General features: G+C 51.9%; 1 protein-coding gene and 1 long non-coding RNA gene across 7 annotated transcripts in view; one reads left to right on the plus strand and one right to left on the minus strand.

Moving 5' to 3' along the window:
• LOC105544463 overlaps positions 1–16,818 on the plus strand; it is a 69,070-nt gene that overhangs the window by 24,758 nt on the left and 27,494 nt on the right. The window lies entirely within an intron of this gene.
• On the minus strand, positions 7,853–9,884 carry POLD4 (polymerase (DNA-directed), delta 4, accessory subunit). Of its 6 annotated transcripts, XM_011986989.1 has the most exons (5): positions 9,596–9,848; positions 9,289–9,378; positions 8,987–9,098; positions 8,299–8,324; positions 7,853–8,179 (listed from the first exon to the last, which is right to left on the minus strand). In XM_011986989.1, exons 1-4 carry the CDS (start codon positions 9,690–9,692, stop codon positions 8,300–8,302), a joined length of 324 nt encoding a protein of 107 aa, XP_011842379.1. In that variant the 5' UTR covers positions 9,693–9,848; the 3' UTR covers positions 7,853–8,179; position 8,299. The 6 variants fall into 6 exon arrangements, with proteins under 6 accessions (XP_011842379.1, XP_011842378.1, XP_011842375.1 ...); XM_011986988.1 differs by having other exon boundaries at positions 7,853–8,324; positions 9,596–9,884; XM_011986985.1 differs by lacking the exon at positions 8,987–9,098 and having other exon boundaries at positions 7,853–8,324; positions 9,596–9,884.

The following is a 16,818-nucleotide window of genomic DNA, read 5'->3' on the forward strand; positions in this document are numbered from 1 at the left end:
CTCTGTTGCCCAGACTGGTCTCAAATTCTCTTGAGCTTAAGCAATCCTCCTGCCTTGGCCTCCCAACATGCTGGGATTATAGGCATGAGCCACTGCACTTGGCCCTTATTTTTTTTTTGGAGACAGAGTCTTGCTCTGTCACCTAGGCTAGAGTGCGGTGGTGCAGTCACAGCTCATTACAGCCTCAACCTACCAGGCTCAAGGGGTCCTCCCCAACCTCAGCCTCCCGAGTAGCTGGAACCACTGGTGCAAGCCACCACAGTGGGCTAATTTTTAACATTTTTTGTAGAGACAAGATTTCGCTATGTTACCTGGGCTGGACTTGAACCCCTTGCCTCAAGCAGCCTCCCGCCTTGGCCCCCCACATATTTGGGATTACAGGTGTGAACCACTGCACCTGGCCCAGTCCCTTATGGATGATAGACTTTTAGGCTATTTATATTCTTTGCTATTACAAAGAGTTTTATAATAAATAGCCTTACATATGTTATTTTACACATACCAACATATCTGTTGGATAAATTTCTAGATATAGACTGAAAAGGATAGGTGCATTTATAATTTTGATAAATAGTGCCAAATTAGCGTCCTTAGAGTTGTACAAGTGTATACTACAGCATTACGGGACTGGAATAGTCAGATCCTGGCCAGCCATTCTCCCGAGAGCATGTGGAGAAATGGGCTGGATGGCTCACTGCAATGATGAGCATCTCTACTCTGCACCTCGGAGGACCTTGACTGAGCACTGCATAGCCAGCCCAGTGGAGGCACAGGCTTCAAAACAGGATATAAAAAGGGCCTGCTTCTGCAGTTGACAGCTTTGATGCCTTCCTCACTGAGAAGGCCTTAGGAAAAGATGGCTCCTGCCATTAAGACCACACAACCCCTATGGAGAAGTGACTTAGAGCCCAAAGAGTTGCATTTACAACTCTCATACAAATGATTCTCATGCACTAGACAGGATCAAAAAGTAGGTGTGAGCAGGCTGGGCACGGTGGCTCACGCCTATAATCCCAGCACTTTGGGAGGCCGAGGTGGGCAGATCACCTGAGGTCAGGAGTTCGAGACCAGTCTGGCCAACATGGTGAAACCTTGTCTCTACTAAAAATATAAAATTAGCCGGGCATGGTGGCGCGTGCCTGTAATCCCAGCTGCTCGGGAGGCTGAGGCAAGAGAATTGCTTGAACTCGGTAGGCAGAGGTTTCTGTGAACCAAGATGATGCCACTACACTCCAGCCTGGGTGACAGAGCAAGACTTCATCTCAAAGAAAAAAAAAAAAAAGTAGGTGTGAGTGAAGTGGGAAGGTTTGGTCAGCTTTTTTTTTTTTTTTTTTTGACAGGGTCTTGCTGTGTTGCTCAGGCTGGAGTGCTGTGGTGGGAATATAGCTCACTGCAATTCAACTTTATGGGCTCAAGCGATCCTCCTGCCTCAGCCCCACTGAGTAGCTGGAGCCACAGGCGTGTGCCACCCCCAGCTAATTTTTATTTATTTATTTATTTATTTTTTGTAGAGACAGAATACCCCTTTGTTGCCCAGGCTGCTCTCAAACTCTTGGGCTCAAGTGATCCTCCTGCCTCAGCCTCCCAAAGTGCTCGGATTACAGGGGTGAGCCACTGTGACCAACCTCAGCCAGCTTTGAGGCTTACTATGTAGCCAACGTTGTGTTAGGTACACACCAACAGAGATAAAATATTCTCTAGCATTGGAAACAATGAAGCGTATTGTTGTGGCAATGTGACATGCTGTAATAAAACAAATAGGTTACCATGGGACGCAGAGGGGAAATCCTTAACTCTCTTCAGGGAAGGCTGCACAGAGGGAAAAACATCCTTCAGTCAAGGGCAAGGCCTGCAGGCATAGGAACCATTGGTGCCTCTAGGTGAGGTGAAGGGGCATTCACGAGGTCAGGATGGAGGCTCACATCCCAGAGGGAGTTCCTAGGGGATGCCTTTTCCTTCAAGAGACAAAGGACCAAAGTTGGGCTCAAGAAGGACTCAGACCCCAACACATAGCCTACCATCACTTGTCCACCTTGTGACACCACTACTCATCCTTATATACTCAGCTGAAGGGTTGTCATAGGCCAGGCCCATTCCTGTCTTGCAGCATTGTTTGAAGTTCACCTCCGTGTCTGTTTTTTGTCTCCCTACTACAGTGAGCTCTTGGGGCTTAGGGCCTGGGGTTCTAATCATTTGCATCTGCCATGACTAGCACAAAGTTATGGTTTTCTAGCTTAGGACTCAAGTGGATAAACTGGAGACCTACCTGTGTGGAAAACTAGGAATCATTTTGAGAATCTCTCAAGTCCCAGAGGTGGCAGTAACCCAAATTGGCCTCAAGCTGGCACTGTTGTAGTTTTCTTCTGTTTCTAGACCAATTCAGAAACTTTATTCTTTCCTGTGTTGACTTTAGTTTCTTGGTAAATTAGCTCCTTAAACCTTCAAGCTACTAGTGAGTTTGTCTGAGGGTGGATAAATGTTGCCACACCTGAGTCAATAAAGAATGAATCAGCGTGGCCTTCATAGAGGGGTGTGGTACTGGTAGTTACCATGACAGCCAAAGACACTAGACAGAACTACAAAACGGAGATAGAGGGAAGTGGGAAATGGAGGAATGGAATGAGGTCTAGTCCCCTCCATGCTTCCTGACAGTATCTTCCTTGATGTCTCTGCAGCATCGCACCAGTGACCTCTGGGACACTTGCTCTGCCTGGGTTCTCCTGCCACTCTGAGCACTCTTCCCCCCTGGTTTGCTGGATCTTCTTCCACCATTTTCTAGAGCGAATTTTCCCAAGTGTGATGCTTGGTCTTCTCTTTGCCTGTCTCTCTTGAATCTTTCATCTGTGCGCATAGGTCAGTTCTATGCAGGTAATTTCCTTGTCCCCCAGATACCGCCCCTCCCATGATCTCTCTGCTGGACTTGAGCTCTGTTTCCATTTCCTACCAGGTGTTTCCATTTGGGTGTCCTGTAGTCATCTGAAACCAAGCATGTATAAAATTGAGCCTGTCTTCCCCCTCCCAGTTTCCATTTCTCTTCCCATGGCATCAGTATTCTCTCACCCACCCAAGCTCAAAACCTGAGTCATATTTGACGCGTCCTCCCCATTCTTCCCTTCCCAAATGCAAGTTTTGCAAATTTCCTTTGCAACATCTCTTATAGTTCTTTGTCCTTTATTTTTTTATTTTTTTATTTTTTTTGAGATGGAGCGTCACTCTTGTTGCCCAGGCTGGAGTACAGTGGCGTGATCTTGGCTTACTGCATCACTGCAACCTCCACCTCCTGGGTTCAAGCGATTCTCCTGCCTCAGCCTCCTGAGTAGCTGGGATTACAGGCATGCACCTCTATGCCTAGCTAATTTTGCATTTTTAATAGAGACAGGGTTTCACCATGTTGGTCAGGCTGATCTCAAAACACCCAACCTCAGATGATCTGCCCACCTTGGCCTCCCAAAGTGCTGGGATTACAGGCGTGAACCATCGCTCCCAGCCAAATGCTAGTTTTGTATGAGTTTATGTGGAAACCTCTGTGGTATATACTTCACAGCTCTGCACATCTAGCCTGTGGCACACACATGATTCCCTCCTGCTTGCCTTTGTTTAGCTCATTCCCTTAGTCTAGAACACTATTCTCTGGCTGGGTGTGGCAGTTCACTCCTGTAAGCCCAGTACTTTAGCAGGCCAAGGCAGGAGGATTGTTTGGCCTCAGGAGTGTGAGACCAGCCTGGGCAACATAACAGGACTATCTCAGTGTATGACACGTGCCTGTAGTCCCAGCTACTTGGGAGACCAAGGCAGGAGGATAGCTTGAGCCTGGGAGTTTGAGGCTGCAGTGAGCCATGATTGCACCACTGTGCTCCAGCTTGGGCAACAGAGCAAGACCCTTTCTCAAAAATTATATATATATGTGTGTGTGTGTATATATATATATATATAAATATATATAATATATAATATGTTATATATTATATATATTTTTACATATATAAAATATTATATATATATGCTTTTTAGTATTTCTGACGTGCCGTTCAAACTGAGTGAGGTGGTGGTAGATGTATCGGGGTACTTGAAAGCAGCCATAGGCCACACGTGGCACATCTTCCTGGAGACTTCATTTTATTTAATTATAAATAATTTCACCTACTTTTAGCTACTCCAGGCTGGGCACAGTGTTTCACGCCTGTAATCCCAGCATTTTGGGAGGCTGAGGCGAGTGAATCACTTAAGGTCAGGAGTTCAAGACCAGCCTGACCAATGTGATGAAACCCCATCTCTACCAAAAATACAAAAATTAGCCAGGCATGGTGGTGGGTACCTCTAATCCCAGCTACTTGGGAGGCTGAGGCACGAGAATTGCTTGAACCCTGGAGGCAGAGGTTGCAGTGAGCCAAGATCATCCCACTACACTTCAGCCTGAGTGACAGAGTGAGACTCTGTGTCAAAAAAGAAGTACAGCTACTCCAGACATACGGAGTAGAATGCAAATTGGTGAAAGAAATGACTAAAAACATTCCGTGTGGTGCTGTCCCCTGCAGTGGGAAGTCTGCATTCGCCCTGCGGTGGAAGGTGGGAAGGTGGGAAGGTGAGAAACAGGGACCCCTGATTAGAAGGGGCTAGGTGCAGATGAGGTGCGGCAAGGGGAATACAATGCAGCGGGAGGGAAGTGGCAATCCCTATGCTCGAGGCTCCTGCAGCGGGTCCCTGTCACCTGTGGTGCTCTTTCCTTTCTGAGAACTCAGACAATTCAGTCTCTATACCACTCCTATGTTGCCTCAGGAAAGTACTTGTATTACATGGTTTTCTAACTTGCCACATATGTAGTCCTTATCTCCTCAACAACATTCTTATCCTCCAACATCTGGAGTGCAGGTGTGGGGTGAATTCAGGCCCTGGTGTTTACTGATTGAGCAAGGCACTTTTCCTCTCAGCCTTGGTTTCCTTATCTGTAAAACATGGATAGTACTTCCCTAATGAGATTGTTCTCAGGATTCAACTAGATAACATGTGTGCAGCATTTCACATAGCAGATGGCATGGATAGGCACTTAGTAAACATCAGAGCCCTCCCAGCAGCGCCAGGCTCTTAGTAAATATCTGATTCTTGAATATTCCCATCCCCAAATATATCCCCCTACCTGAGACTCCTTTCATGTTCTCTGTCTCCCTTCCTGTCACAGTGCATGTGTCTACAGAAGGCCACCCTCTTTGCGTATCCTGGTTCCTGGCCCTCCTCACCCTCACAAAGATCTCACTCACACAACTGCCTTCTCATCTCCTGTAACCTCAGGTTCTCTCTCTACTGGATCTCTCAGACTACTTCTCTCTCTACACTCACTCCGGGGATCTCATCCACTGTTGCGGCTTTCAAGGCCATCTAAAAGATTCCCAAGTTTATATTTTAAACCTAGAATGCCTCAGAATCCGAGACTTACATATCCACTGCCTATACCCCGTGTCCCCTTGGAAGTGGCACAGATACTTCAGCATGTCTAAGATGGAGCTCCAGATTCCCACCCCACCCTTCCCACAAGTTTTCCCATCTTAGTAATGAGAACTCTGTCCTTCCAGTCACCCAAACCAAAACCTTTGGCGTTATCCTTGGCTCCTGCCTTTTAAATCCCACAGTCCTATAGGCAAGTCCTGCCAGTCAGCTCTTCCTTCAAAATACAGAGTGTACCTGGCCACTTCACCTCCTCATGCTGGTCCAGATCAAGCTCAACTCTCATGAGGCCAACTTCAGAGGCCTCCTGAGTGGTTTTGCTACCTCTGTTTTCCCCAGCTCCACAATCTTGTTTTCCACCAACAGAGTAGTGTTTTCAAAACATCAGCTGACTCTGTCATTTATTGACCTCAAGCCCTCCAGTATCTTCCCCTCTCACTCAGAATCAAATCCAGATTTCGTATCATGGCCCTAGGGACCAGCCTGTTGCCTGTCTGCTCTCAATTCCCACTACCCTTCCTTGCTCCCTGGCCCCCAGCCTCACTGGCCTCCTCAGTGCCTTTCCTGGAACAGGTTGGAAACACTCCTCCCTCAGGGAACTTCTCCTCGTTGCTCCTTCTGTCTGGAACACTCAGGTGCAGACCTTGCTCCCTTCCTTTCTTCAGGTCTCTGCTCAAATGCCACCTTAGCAGAGGGCCTTCCCTGACCAGTCTCTCTAACATAGCGCCCTGGCATCCTTGGACCCTTTCTGATCTCAACTCTGAGTTTGCTTACTACTGACTGCTACCTGACATAATTAACTTACGTGTTTGTTTTTGTCCATCTCCTGACCATTAGTAACACCCCAAGGGGACCTTTGGTGCCTGGCACATAGTGAGTGCTCAGCAGCTGGGTGGGAGCTGTGGCATAGGCTGGAAGAGCTTAATGCAAGTGGCCCCTGGTCACTGCACTGCCTCTTGCCTGCTGTGTGCTTTTGGACAACTTTACTTAACCTTTCTTAGTTTCAGTTCCCCTCTCAGTAAAACTTACCTGGAAGGTTTTTTAGGAGGATTCGAGATGATACATTTAAAGTACCCGAAACATGATCAGTGCTCAGTAAGACAGGGGCTACACAGGCCACTTAGCTGCTCTCTAGGCCTGTTTCCAAGAAGTTACTAGTGCTGCCTCCATCTGCCCCCAGGATGGAGGGCTGCTACAGTAGATGAAGGCAATGCTACAGAAGCAGTTACTGACTCTATTCTCCATGTCATACCCTGACCCCAGGTCTCCTGAGCATTGTTTCTGGCTCCAGCCAGTTCTCCATCCCCCAGCACCGTCAGTTTCTTTTTTCTTTTTTTTTGAGACAGAGTCTTGCTCAGTCGCCCAGGCTGGAGTGCAGTGGTGTGATCTCGGCTCACTGCAAGCTCCGCTTCCTGGGTTCATGCCATTCTTCTGCCTCAGCCTCCCAAGTAGCTGGGACTACAGGCGCCCGCCACCATGCCCGGCTAATTTTTTGTATTTTTAGTAGAGATGGGGTTTCACCGTGTTAGCCAGGATAGTCTCGATCTCTTGACTTGGTGACCCATCCGCCTTGGCCTCCCAAAGTGCTGGGATTACAGGCGTGAGCCACTTCGCCCAGTTTTTTTTTTTTTTTTTTTTTTTTTGAGACGGAGTCTCGCTCTGTCACCCAGGCTGGAGTGCAGTGGCACGGTATCAGCTCACTGCCAGCTCTGCCTCCCGGGTTCACACCATTCTCCTGCCTCAGCCTTCTGAGTAGCTGGAACTACAGGCGCTTGTCACCACACCCGGCTAATTTTTTGTATTTTTAGTAGAGACGGGGTTTCACCTTGTTAGCCATGATGGTCTCCATCTCTTGACCTCGTGATCCACCCACCTGGGCCTCCCAAAGTGCTGGAATTACAGGCGTGAGCCACCACGCCCAGCCATCAATTTCTTACCAAAGCCCCTCAGATGATGGCCATGTCTGAGCAGATCTTGCAAGTTGAGACCCTCCCCAGCCCTGCTTTGATCAAGGTGGTCCCTGATGTGGGAAGCCAGAGGTGCTTGCTGGGAATGTATAGATATGTTTGGACTTCATGCGCCATGGACCCCAAAGGTCCTTCTCTGGCAAAGCACCCATGTTTGTGATCTGGGCACTGCTTAGCAAGCCAGGTGGCTGGAGGATCAGGTAGGTTTTCCCTGGCTGCTCCAGGAAGGTGAGTCGTGAGTAGTTTCCCTGTGGGCCACCAGGGGGCACCAGAGGTCGCTCAGCTCTTAGAGGACTTGATCTGTCTCTTAAGCTGTCTATGTCTTCTCCCTCTCAGGCCTAGGACTTTCTTGAAGGAAAAGAACTGTGGTGGTGGTTCTCCCATCTCCTAACTTGCTAGGGACTGCCAGTCAAAGCAGGGCCACAGTAAAGGACTGAAGGTCAGGATTCCAGGCTTAATATTCTTTATTGGTAAGCATTAGTGAACCCCTTGCCCTGGGAGCTCAGCCAGTCCTGCTCTGATTCCTAGCCATAGGTGGGACAGCATCTTTGCCTCATGGATCAACTGTCCACGTCTGGCTGTGCCTAACTTGCCACACCATGGGTCAGGGAGACAGGCAGCAGGTACTGGAAGGTGATGGCCAGGTCCTTTTCCCTAGTGACCACTCTCCATCTAGAAGCACTCTGCTTCAGCTGCACAGGCTCTTCCAGGGGGGCTCTGGGAGCCTGCTGGTTAGATGGAGGAGTTGAGCCTCTGACACCTCCAGGTTCTGCCTGCCAAGGGTTCCTCCGCAGCGGGGCTGAGCTGAGCAGGAGCAATGGACTCTTGCTTCTGTCCTGAGATTCTTGGGTGATAAGCAAGACAGCCAAGGGCAGGAGGTCATACGTGGTGCCTCATAGGGGATAGAGATGCCAGAGGCTGTAGAAGATTGGGGTGGGACGGAGGGATATCCCAGAGAGAGAGAGAGAGAGAGAGAGAAAGGGTCAGTTGTTGAGTCCCTGGATCTGATTTCACCAGCTATTCTTGGCCATGCCCATAGTCCTTGGGAAACCCCTTGGTTCTAAATAGATAGTTCCTTGGTTCCTGGGTGTACCTTTGCCCCCGACTAGCTTGTGGAGGTAAGAATTATTGGCCGGGTGTGGTGGCTCACGCCTGTAATCCCAGCACCTTGGGAGGTCGAGGCGGGTGGATCACGAGGTCAGGAGATCAAGACCATCCTGGCTAACACAGTGAAACCCCATCTCTACTAAAAATACAAAAACAAAATTAGCCGGGCGTGGTGGCGGGCGCCTCTAGTCCCAGCTACTCAGGAGGCTGAGGCAGGAGAATGGCGTGAACCCAGGAGGCGAAGCTTGCAGTGAGCCAAGATCGCGCCACTACACTCCAGCCTGGGCGACAGAGCGAGACTCCGTGTCAAAAAAAAAAAAAAAAGAATTATTACAGTTGCGTGTCCTCCTTCTTGCCTGTTCAGCAAGGCCCTTCAACCCTCCATCCATTTCTCCCTCAGGTCAGGACAGCAGGGTGACGGTGCCTGGAGAAGGCCCTGGCTCCCCTGAAAGCCCTCCCGGCCTGTCTCTGACCTGCACTGGAAGCGGGGGTCTCCGGGGTGGGTCTTCAGCACCTCCCACACCTCTGGGGGAGGCTCCAAGCCCATCTGCTTGGCCCGACACCAGCGCTGCAGCCGTGTGATCCCTGCCAGGGTAGGAAGAAGACTCTGGAGCCTTGTTAGGGGTGGGGTAGAGTCTGAGCTGGAGAATGTGTGTGTTCAGGGGAGACAGTGCCTGAGGGTCAGAGTCACGCAAGCGCTTGGGTGACTTCAGAGACGTGTGGGTGACGGGACTGGCTGGGAGAGGCACCTCCGTGGGGCTGGGTGGGTTCTCACCGGTGCAGGGCCCGTACTGCCAGGCCAGGTCAAACTGCCTCAGCAGCTCCAGCTCCGCTTCCTCCTCGTCGCGGGGCTGGGGCTCCTCCCCTGCAATGACAGCTGCTCTTCAGTGCGATGCTGGCCTCAGTCTCCTGCCCCTTACCTCCCAGCCTTCCTCACCACCCCTTTGCCTCTGCCACCCCGCAGCTAGACCTAGTGTCGGGAGGGGAGGACAGGCCACCTTTCCCCTTCCATCTGCCCCTCTGCCCACGTCCTCTAGGCCCCTCCGTGTCCACTCCTCCTGCCTCCCTCACACCTCAGAGACCTAGCTCGGGTGCCAGCTCCCCCTTGCTGTGCCCAGCGGGCCCCTCCCTCCTCTTCACAACCGGGTAGGAATCAGTGATGAGCTGCTTCCGGCCCATGGCGGCCACCCAGGCAGGCAGAGGAAGGAGGCGACTGCGGGGAAGAGGAGAGACCGGCCAGTGGGCGCGAGAAAGACAGCTGCTGAGAGAGACAGACGGGGCCAGGCCAGCGGCAGGCAGACAAGATGACCCAGACAAACCGAGAGAGGAAGTCGCTGGGGTCCAGGGAGGGACGCCTCCCCCACCCCAACAAGCACGCAAACAGGAAAGACTTCAGCCAATGGCAGGCCGCCTCTGTGGGGCGGGGCCCTGACGCTAGCCAATGGTAGGTAGTGTAGGGTGAGGGGTGGGGCGGTGCCACAGCTGTGGGCTGCGGGAGGAGGGGCAGGCTGGGGTGGGGGACCTGTCAGGATGCCCCTACTTCACCACCTCCCCCGGCCCCCATTGGTCTGCTGTGGGTCCCGAGAGACTTGAAGAGAGTTATCCTCAGCCTCTCACTTCCCGTTTTCCCTTCCTAGGCAAATGTTCTTTTCAGCTTCGCTAATCCCCGTGGCCAGTTTGTAACTCCCTAGAGCCCAGCTGGAGCCTTCACTCGGTCCTTTGGCCCGCCCAGCGTTGTGGGGGCAGGTTTGGAGGTCTGAAGAGAGTTTGGTCTAATCCAGGCCCCTTCCCTGCTCCCACCCAACCCCCACCGGCCCCAGGAGACCTGGCTGGAGAAGCCCATGGGTTCTGAAACCTCCTTTCTCACAGTCTGTGCCCAAAGATGCTGCCCACTCAGTCCGAGTAAGTGTTTGCCGTTTTGGCTCTCCTGGGGTCCCAAGTCCTGCCCCGCCCGCCCCACCAGTCAGGAAGATTCCATACTGGAAGGCAGAGCAAGGGTCTGGTTCCCCCACCACAATGGGTTTTGGTCCCCAGTTCTTCGTTGGCAAAATCTGCCCTCTCACAATAATGTTAATCTGAGCAGAAAATATTAACAGTAAACCTAACACTCATGTTGCACATACCATGTGCCAAGTACTGTTCTAAGCACTTTCCCACATATTAATTAAAAGAGATGTCAAAAAGTTTTTGAAAGTAGGAAGTATAGCTCAATGATTATCACTGCCGAGAGTCACAGGCATTGCAGGGCCCCAGTCGAACCACAGTCTGTCTTGAGCCCAGGAGCTCACTGTCACAAGGCAGACAGATGTACAGTTGTCAGTGAGAGGCTATAATTCCTACCAGAAGAGGAAAAGGGTGGGTCAGAGATTGGTTAGGACCACAGGGATGATTAGCATTGGAAGGCCTCCTGGAGGAGGTGGACTGCTGTAAACAATGTCTCTCAATTCTCCACCCATGGCCTTTGTCCCTTGGGCTCCTGTCATCACTGACTCATCCATACTGCTGCCTCCCCCTCATCAACTTCCTGGCAGGAGGCAAAAGTACTGGCCAGTGGGAGTCTGGGAACCAGCACAGGGACCAGCCCAGCTCTAATCACCCTCCAGAGATCCCATCCGGTTCTTCCTTCCAGGGATACTGGGAGGGTGGGGCACAGACTCCTGGGCTGCCGCCTGCTCAGAAGCCTCTGCCTCCTCCTTTCCCTGCTCTGGGGTCTGGGTGCTCTGCACTGGAAGAGGGCTAAGCCACTGGTACTTGTGGGCACAAGGGAGGAAGCTGCTCTGGAGAGGAGACCACCAAAGGGGAAGTACAGGAGCAGGCCATGTCTTCAGGGTCCACGTCCTGCCTGGCTCTCCCCATTGGCGTCCTGGAGGAGGGCTGGTGGAGGAGGGAGCTTGTCAGGGCACTGCATGGAGCTGGAGGGCCCTTTCTGCTGTATTGTTTGGGCTGGGCCTATTCTAATCCCCCCATCTGCCTTGTGGACTAAGTGGGGCCCACATTCAGGGAGACAGTGTCCTTGCGGAGTTGGGGATGGAAGCAGGGAGACCCTCTCTACCAGGGCTGGGAAGGGCCTAGGTGCTGAGTCCAGTCAGGCGCTGAGTATGCTAGGTAGGGATGGCATATAGGCTCTGGGGGATTGATTACCCCCTCCCCAGAGGGCCTCAGCAAGGGTTCCTGGGCTGTTTCTAGAGGTGTGTGGCACCCACCTCCTGAGTCCAAGCCCTGAGGGATAGGGAGCCATGGGTGGGGCAGACCCCTCCTCATTCCCAAGTCCCTCCTACCCCTGAAAGCTGATAGCCGTGGGGCCCTGCCACCGCCCAGGGAGCGTGAAATGGGGTGTGCTGCTGGGCAGCCACAGCAGCTCCTGCCGCCGCCTGGGACTATTGCCTTTTCTCCTTGGGTAGCCTCTGGCATCCTGAGCTGCTCTGTAGATGTTGGCTGGGCTGTCCCCGCCAGCTTCCCCAGCTTTGCCTGGCTCAGGCACCCACCCAGCCTGGAAGATGTCTCCCTCAGGCTTCAGCTACCCCCAGACCCAAGAAAAAGATTCAGAGTGGTCAGCTCAAGTGCAGGCACCCTAGGCCTGGCTTTCTGGCTTGGAGTTGAGGGAACTCTCTGCAAGCAGCATTGCTGTTCTCTCCTAAATGGCAGTGGGGTTGGGCCCCCAGGGAAGAGTTGGCACCTAGGGATTTTGGAACCATCCCTGTCCAACTGGCATTCCCTGACTCAGCACCTGGATTCCTAAGGTGCACAGCTGACTAGGCTGGACCTTGGCCTTTCCATCCTCAGGTCTTTTTCCTTCTTTGCTCTCCAACCCTGTCCACCTTCTGTACCTTCTTGCCTAGAATCCCTTCCCCTACTCAGGCAGCATCCTGGCCTCATTCCCTAAACTGCTGTCCTAGAGCCTGTTCAGGCTTCAGGCTGGATGGCCAGGCCAGAGGTCTGGGTTGGGTGCTGAGTTCTCTCTCCCTGGGGGAATGTCCTGAGACCTTTATGTCAGCCCCGACACCCAGAGGCTGGTGATGAGACTAGTAGGAGTGACCTTTGCACCTCAGCCTGGTAATAATACCCAACACCCTTGCTTCAGGGCCAAGTCCAGAGTCCTGGGGGTCCAGGAGAGAAAAGAACTGAAACAGGAACCCAGCACCTTCCCAGGGGATGAGGCCCACCGCTGACTGCACTCAAGGGAAGAAGGATTAGGTCCGACTTAGCAGGATGGGGGCCTCAGCACTGTGCCTGCATTCCCTTCCCCCTCCTCACCATGAGGTTTGTGGGGAGAGCAAGGTAGAGCTGGGAAGGTGGAGGCAGGTGGAGAGAGGGGAGCAGCTGCCTGGGGCCCAGTGGGCTGTGGGATGGATCCAGCTCTTCTTCCCTCTCGCCAGTACCCTCCTTCCTCAGGCCCTTGGGCTCTGCCACCTACCCTGAGCTGGAAGTCAGTCCCACTCAGGAGATTCTGGGCAGCCAGAATACCCCTGGCCCCGCCCCCAACATACTCACACCCCGTAGGCCCCATTCCTCACCCTGTGGGCCAGAATTCTTTTAGGCAGTCATTCCTGGCCCCTCACTACCCTCCCAGACACTCCCTCTTCTCCTGGTCCAGGTTCTCTGGCCTAATGTGCTTCCATGGCAGCAGCTTGAGGGCAGAGGAAGGAGTCTCTGGGTTTTTTTTTTGTCACTGCTGTCTTCTGTCCTGCTCCTACCACCCTCCACACATCCTTCTGTAGTCACCTCCTCTTTCACTTTGGCCATCCAGGCTCTGGAGCAGTTCTGGGAAGACTTGAAAAGGGGCCTTCTGGCCATTCCTCACCTTGGCCACCAGGTGTCAGACTTTGCCCAGTTGGGTGGGAGGAAGGTTCTAGTTAACCATTTCCACCCCATCAGCCTGGCCTCAGAGAGAGATCTGGGCAAGTTGGGGAGGAGCCTAGAGGTGACTGCTGAACTGGCAAGGCTGAGGCACCCTGAAAGTTGAGACTGGAAAAAGAACTGGAACTCGGGCCCTACAGCTTTCTGCCAGATCGGCCTCACTGCCACTGCCCCCACACCACCCCATTGACAAGGGCTTTGTCCCCTGCTGGGAAGTTCAGGGGAGGCTGAGTCAGGGAGCTCGAGAATTGAGGGAACAAAGGCAGGGACAGTTGTAGCTCCACAGCAGAGGGGAAGCTGAGAGGGAGCTGCCCTTCGGAGTGCCCAGCCAGGACTGAGTCACTAGTCCTTGCCCTCTAGGTTAAGGGGAACAGAGGGCCTCCCTTTGCCTTTCCCCATTTGGGGTGGCTGTGGCAAGTGAGAGTGTGTGTGTGCATGTGTGTGTAAGCTCAGTGCTTGAATGAGTCTCTCATATCATGAGGCAGCCTATAAGTCTTGGATGGTGGGTCAGTCTTTGCAAAAGTGGAAAACTGGCAAGGTCTGAGTATTTTGCCATCTCCCATCAGAGCTTCCTCTAGCCCCACTTCCCCCAGAGTTTGCCCCTGCCCCAAGTGATAGTTCTCCATTTTATGCTCATTCTTTCAAACATAGGTGTGTTTCCAAGCACCCAAGATATGATGATGAGATTTCTAATCCTTACATGCTATCTGGAGATGACGGAGAGGAGGGTCTTCTCTCGCCCACTCCTCCTATCCTTGTGGGGACATAAGGACTACTAGAGATAACGCACCCTCCACCCCTTGACATTTCAAGGTCTTAGAGTCTCATGTTAGCCTCTGGATACGTGGGCCTCTGACTCTAAGGCCATACTTATGAGGTAGAACCTCGATAACTAACCAAACTCATCAAATCTCCTGAAGCAGTTCTGGATGGAAAACCAATGACTCACTCACAGAAAATGCTAATGCCCTATGATCTGCCAGGTGCTCCCTGTGCCATGGTGCTGGCGTTTTCACAAGATACCTGTGGGACACAGTGCCAAAACACGAAGGAACAGCTCACATTCCCTGTCACCATCATTAGGGGCTGTTTGAGAGAGTTCAAGAACTCACACTCTGAAGTGCCCTCTCTGATGGTGCTCTCGTCCCCCTCTCCCTCCACCACCAAGGGAGCCTTCTGCATCCTCAGCATTTGGGAACCCCAGCGCTATTCATTCAGGATTCTTCTCCTGGCCTATTCCCCTCCTCTGTTTCCCTCCACTGACCACTCTGCTCACACTGCCTGGTTCTGGCTCCCAGCCAATTCCAGTAGTTTCCAGCAGCCTAGAATCCCCCTTGATTCTCTGCCGTTCCTGCCTTGCCAATCCTCAGCCTTGGAAAATGCCCTCTTCTCCAGTCTGTCCCTCTCTCTGAAATGCTAAGGAATGTCACCGCCCATGGTGACAGGTCCACGGCAAAGGTGCCTGCTGATATCACCGGGTTCTATTTGGCTGCCCAGACACCCTTTGGCTCTCCTCTGGTTGTCTCCTTACTCCATTTGCCAAACCTCCCCATTTTTCTCCACTCGCCCCCTACTCAGCAATAACATGTTTAGATCACTTCTATTTAACAACAACAACAAAACAAACAAAAGCCTTCTGTGATCTTGCTAACCTTTCTAGATGTTTTTGTTTGTTTGTTTGTTTGTTTTTGAGACGAAGGAAGTCTCGCTCTTGTCGCCCAGGCTGGAGTGCAGTGGTGGGATCTTGGCTCACTGCAGCCAGCTCTTCTGGGGCATCTGAGACTATTGATCAGCTCCTTCCTTCACCCAGGCTGGAGTGCAGTGGTGTGATCACAGCTCATTGCAGCCTCGACCTCCCAGGCTCAAGCGATACTCCTGCCTCAGCCTCCCTTGTAGCTGGGACCACAGGTGCGCCACCATGCCTGGCTAATTTTGTTTTGTTTTGTTTTTTGTTTGCTTGGGTTTTTTTGAGACAGTCTTGCTCTGTCAGCAGGCTGGAGTGCAGTGGCGCAATCTCGGCTCACTGCAACCTCCGCCTCCTGGGTTCAAGCGATTCTCCTGCCTCACCTCCCTAGTAGCTGGGACTACAGGCGTGCGCCATCACATCTAACTGATTTTTGTAGTTTTAGTAGAGATGGGGTTTCACCATGTTGGCCAGGATGGTCTCAATCTCCTGACCTCACGATCCGCCCACCTCGGCCTCCCAAAGTGCACTGGAATTACAGGCCTGAGCCACCGCGCCTGGCCAATTTTTGTGATTTTTATAGAGATAGGATTTCCCCATTTTGACCAGGCTGGTCTTGAACTCCTGGGCTCAAGCGAGCCTCCTGCCTCACCTTCCCAAAGTGCTGGGATTATAGGTGTGAGCCACTGTGCCCGGCCTTTTGTGTCAATTTCCAAAACACTATTGTCTTGACGCACTTTAAAAATTTTTCTCTAATATAGCAACCCTATTAACTGATGTCTTGACACTCTTTAAATCAGTTTAAGTCAAATTATCAAGGTTTGGCTGGGTGCAGTGGCTCACACCTATAATCCCAGCACTTTGGGAGGCCGAGGCAGGCAGATCACTTGAGATCAGGCGTTCAAGACCAGCCTGGACAACATGGTGAAACCCCATCTCTACTAAAAAAAATTTAAAAAAATAAAAAGTCGGATGTGGCGATGCATGCCTGTAATTCCAGCTACTCAGGAGGCTGAGGTGGGAGGATTGCTGGAACTGGGAAGCGGAGGTTGCAGTGAGCCAAGATCACACCACTGCACTCCAGCCTGGAGACAGAGCGGGACTCTGTCTCAAAAAAAAGAAAAAAAAATTATCAAGGTTTTACTGTGCCAGGCATTACACCAAAATGCTGTAGGGCTGGGCACAGTGGCTCACACCTGTAATCCAAGCACTTTGGGAGCCCACATTGGGCAGATCAGATTGAGGTCAGGAGTTCAAGACCAGCATGGCCAATGTGGTGAAACTCCGTCTCTACTAAAAATACAAAAATTAGCCAGGCATGGTGGTGGATGCCTGTAATCCCAGCTACTTGATTGGCTGAGGCAGAAGAGTTTCTTGAACTTGGGAGGCGGAGATTGCAGTAAGCTGAGATGGTGCCACTGCACTCCAGCCTCGGTGACAGAACGAGACTCCGTCTCAAAAGAAAAAAACAACAAAACACTAAAATGCCGTAGTGATGCAAAGATGAATAAATCATGGGCCTTACCCTCAAGATGTTATTTGCTTGAAAAAGACAAATACGCCAGGCATAGTGGCTTACGTCTGTAATCCCAGAACTTTGGGAGGCCGAGGCGGGCAGATCACGAGATCAGGAGATTGAGACCACCTTGGCTAACATGGTGAAACCCTGTCTATACAAAAAATTAGCCGGGCACGATGGCGGGCACCTGTAGTCCTAGCTACTCGGGAGGCTGAGGCAGGAGAATGGCGTGAACCCGGGAGGCA

This window comes from Mandrillus leucophaeus, unplaced genomic scaffold (assembly GCF_000951045.1).
Source record: "Mandrillus leucophaeus isolate KB7577 unplaced genomic scaffold, Mleu.le_1.0 Scaffold30, whole genome shotgun sequence".
NCBI classification, from domain to species: domain Eukaryota; kingdom Metazoa; phylum Chordata; class Mammalia; order Primates; family Cercopithecidae; genus Mandrillus; species Mandrillus leucophaeus.

Excerpts from the sequence above, each read along its gene's own strand:
- POLD4 (XM_011986990.1), bottom strand. The coding sequence starts at position 9,692 with ATGGGCCGGAAGCAGCTCATCACTGATTCCTACCCGGTTGTGAAGAGG. Across the intron at positions 9,379-9,595 it reads GGAGCTGGCACCCGAGCTAG|GGGAGGAGCCCCAGCCCCGC; the intron begins GTCTCTGAGGTG and ends CTGTCATTGCAG.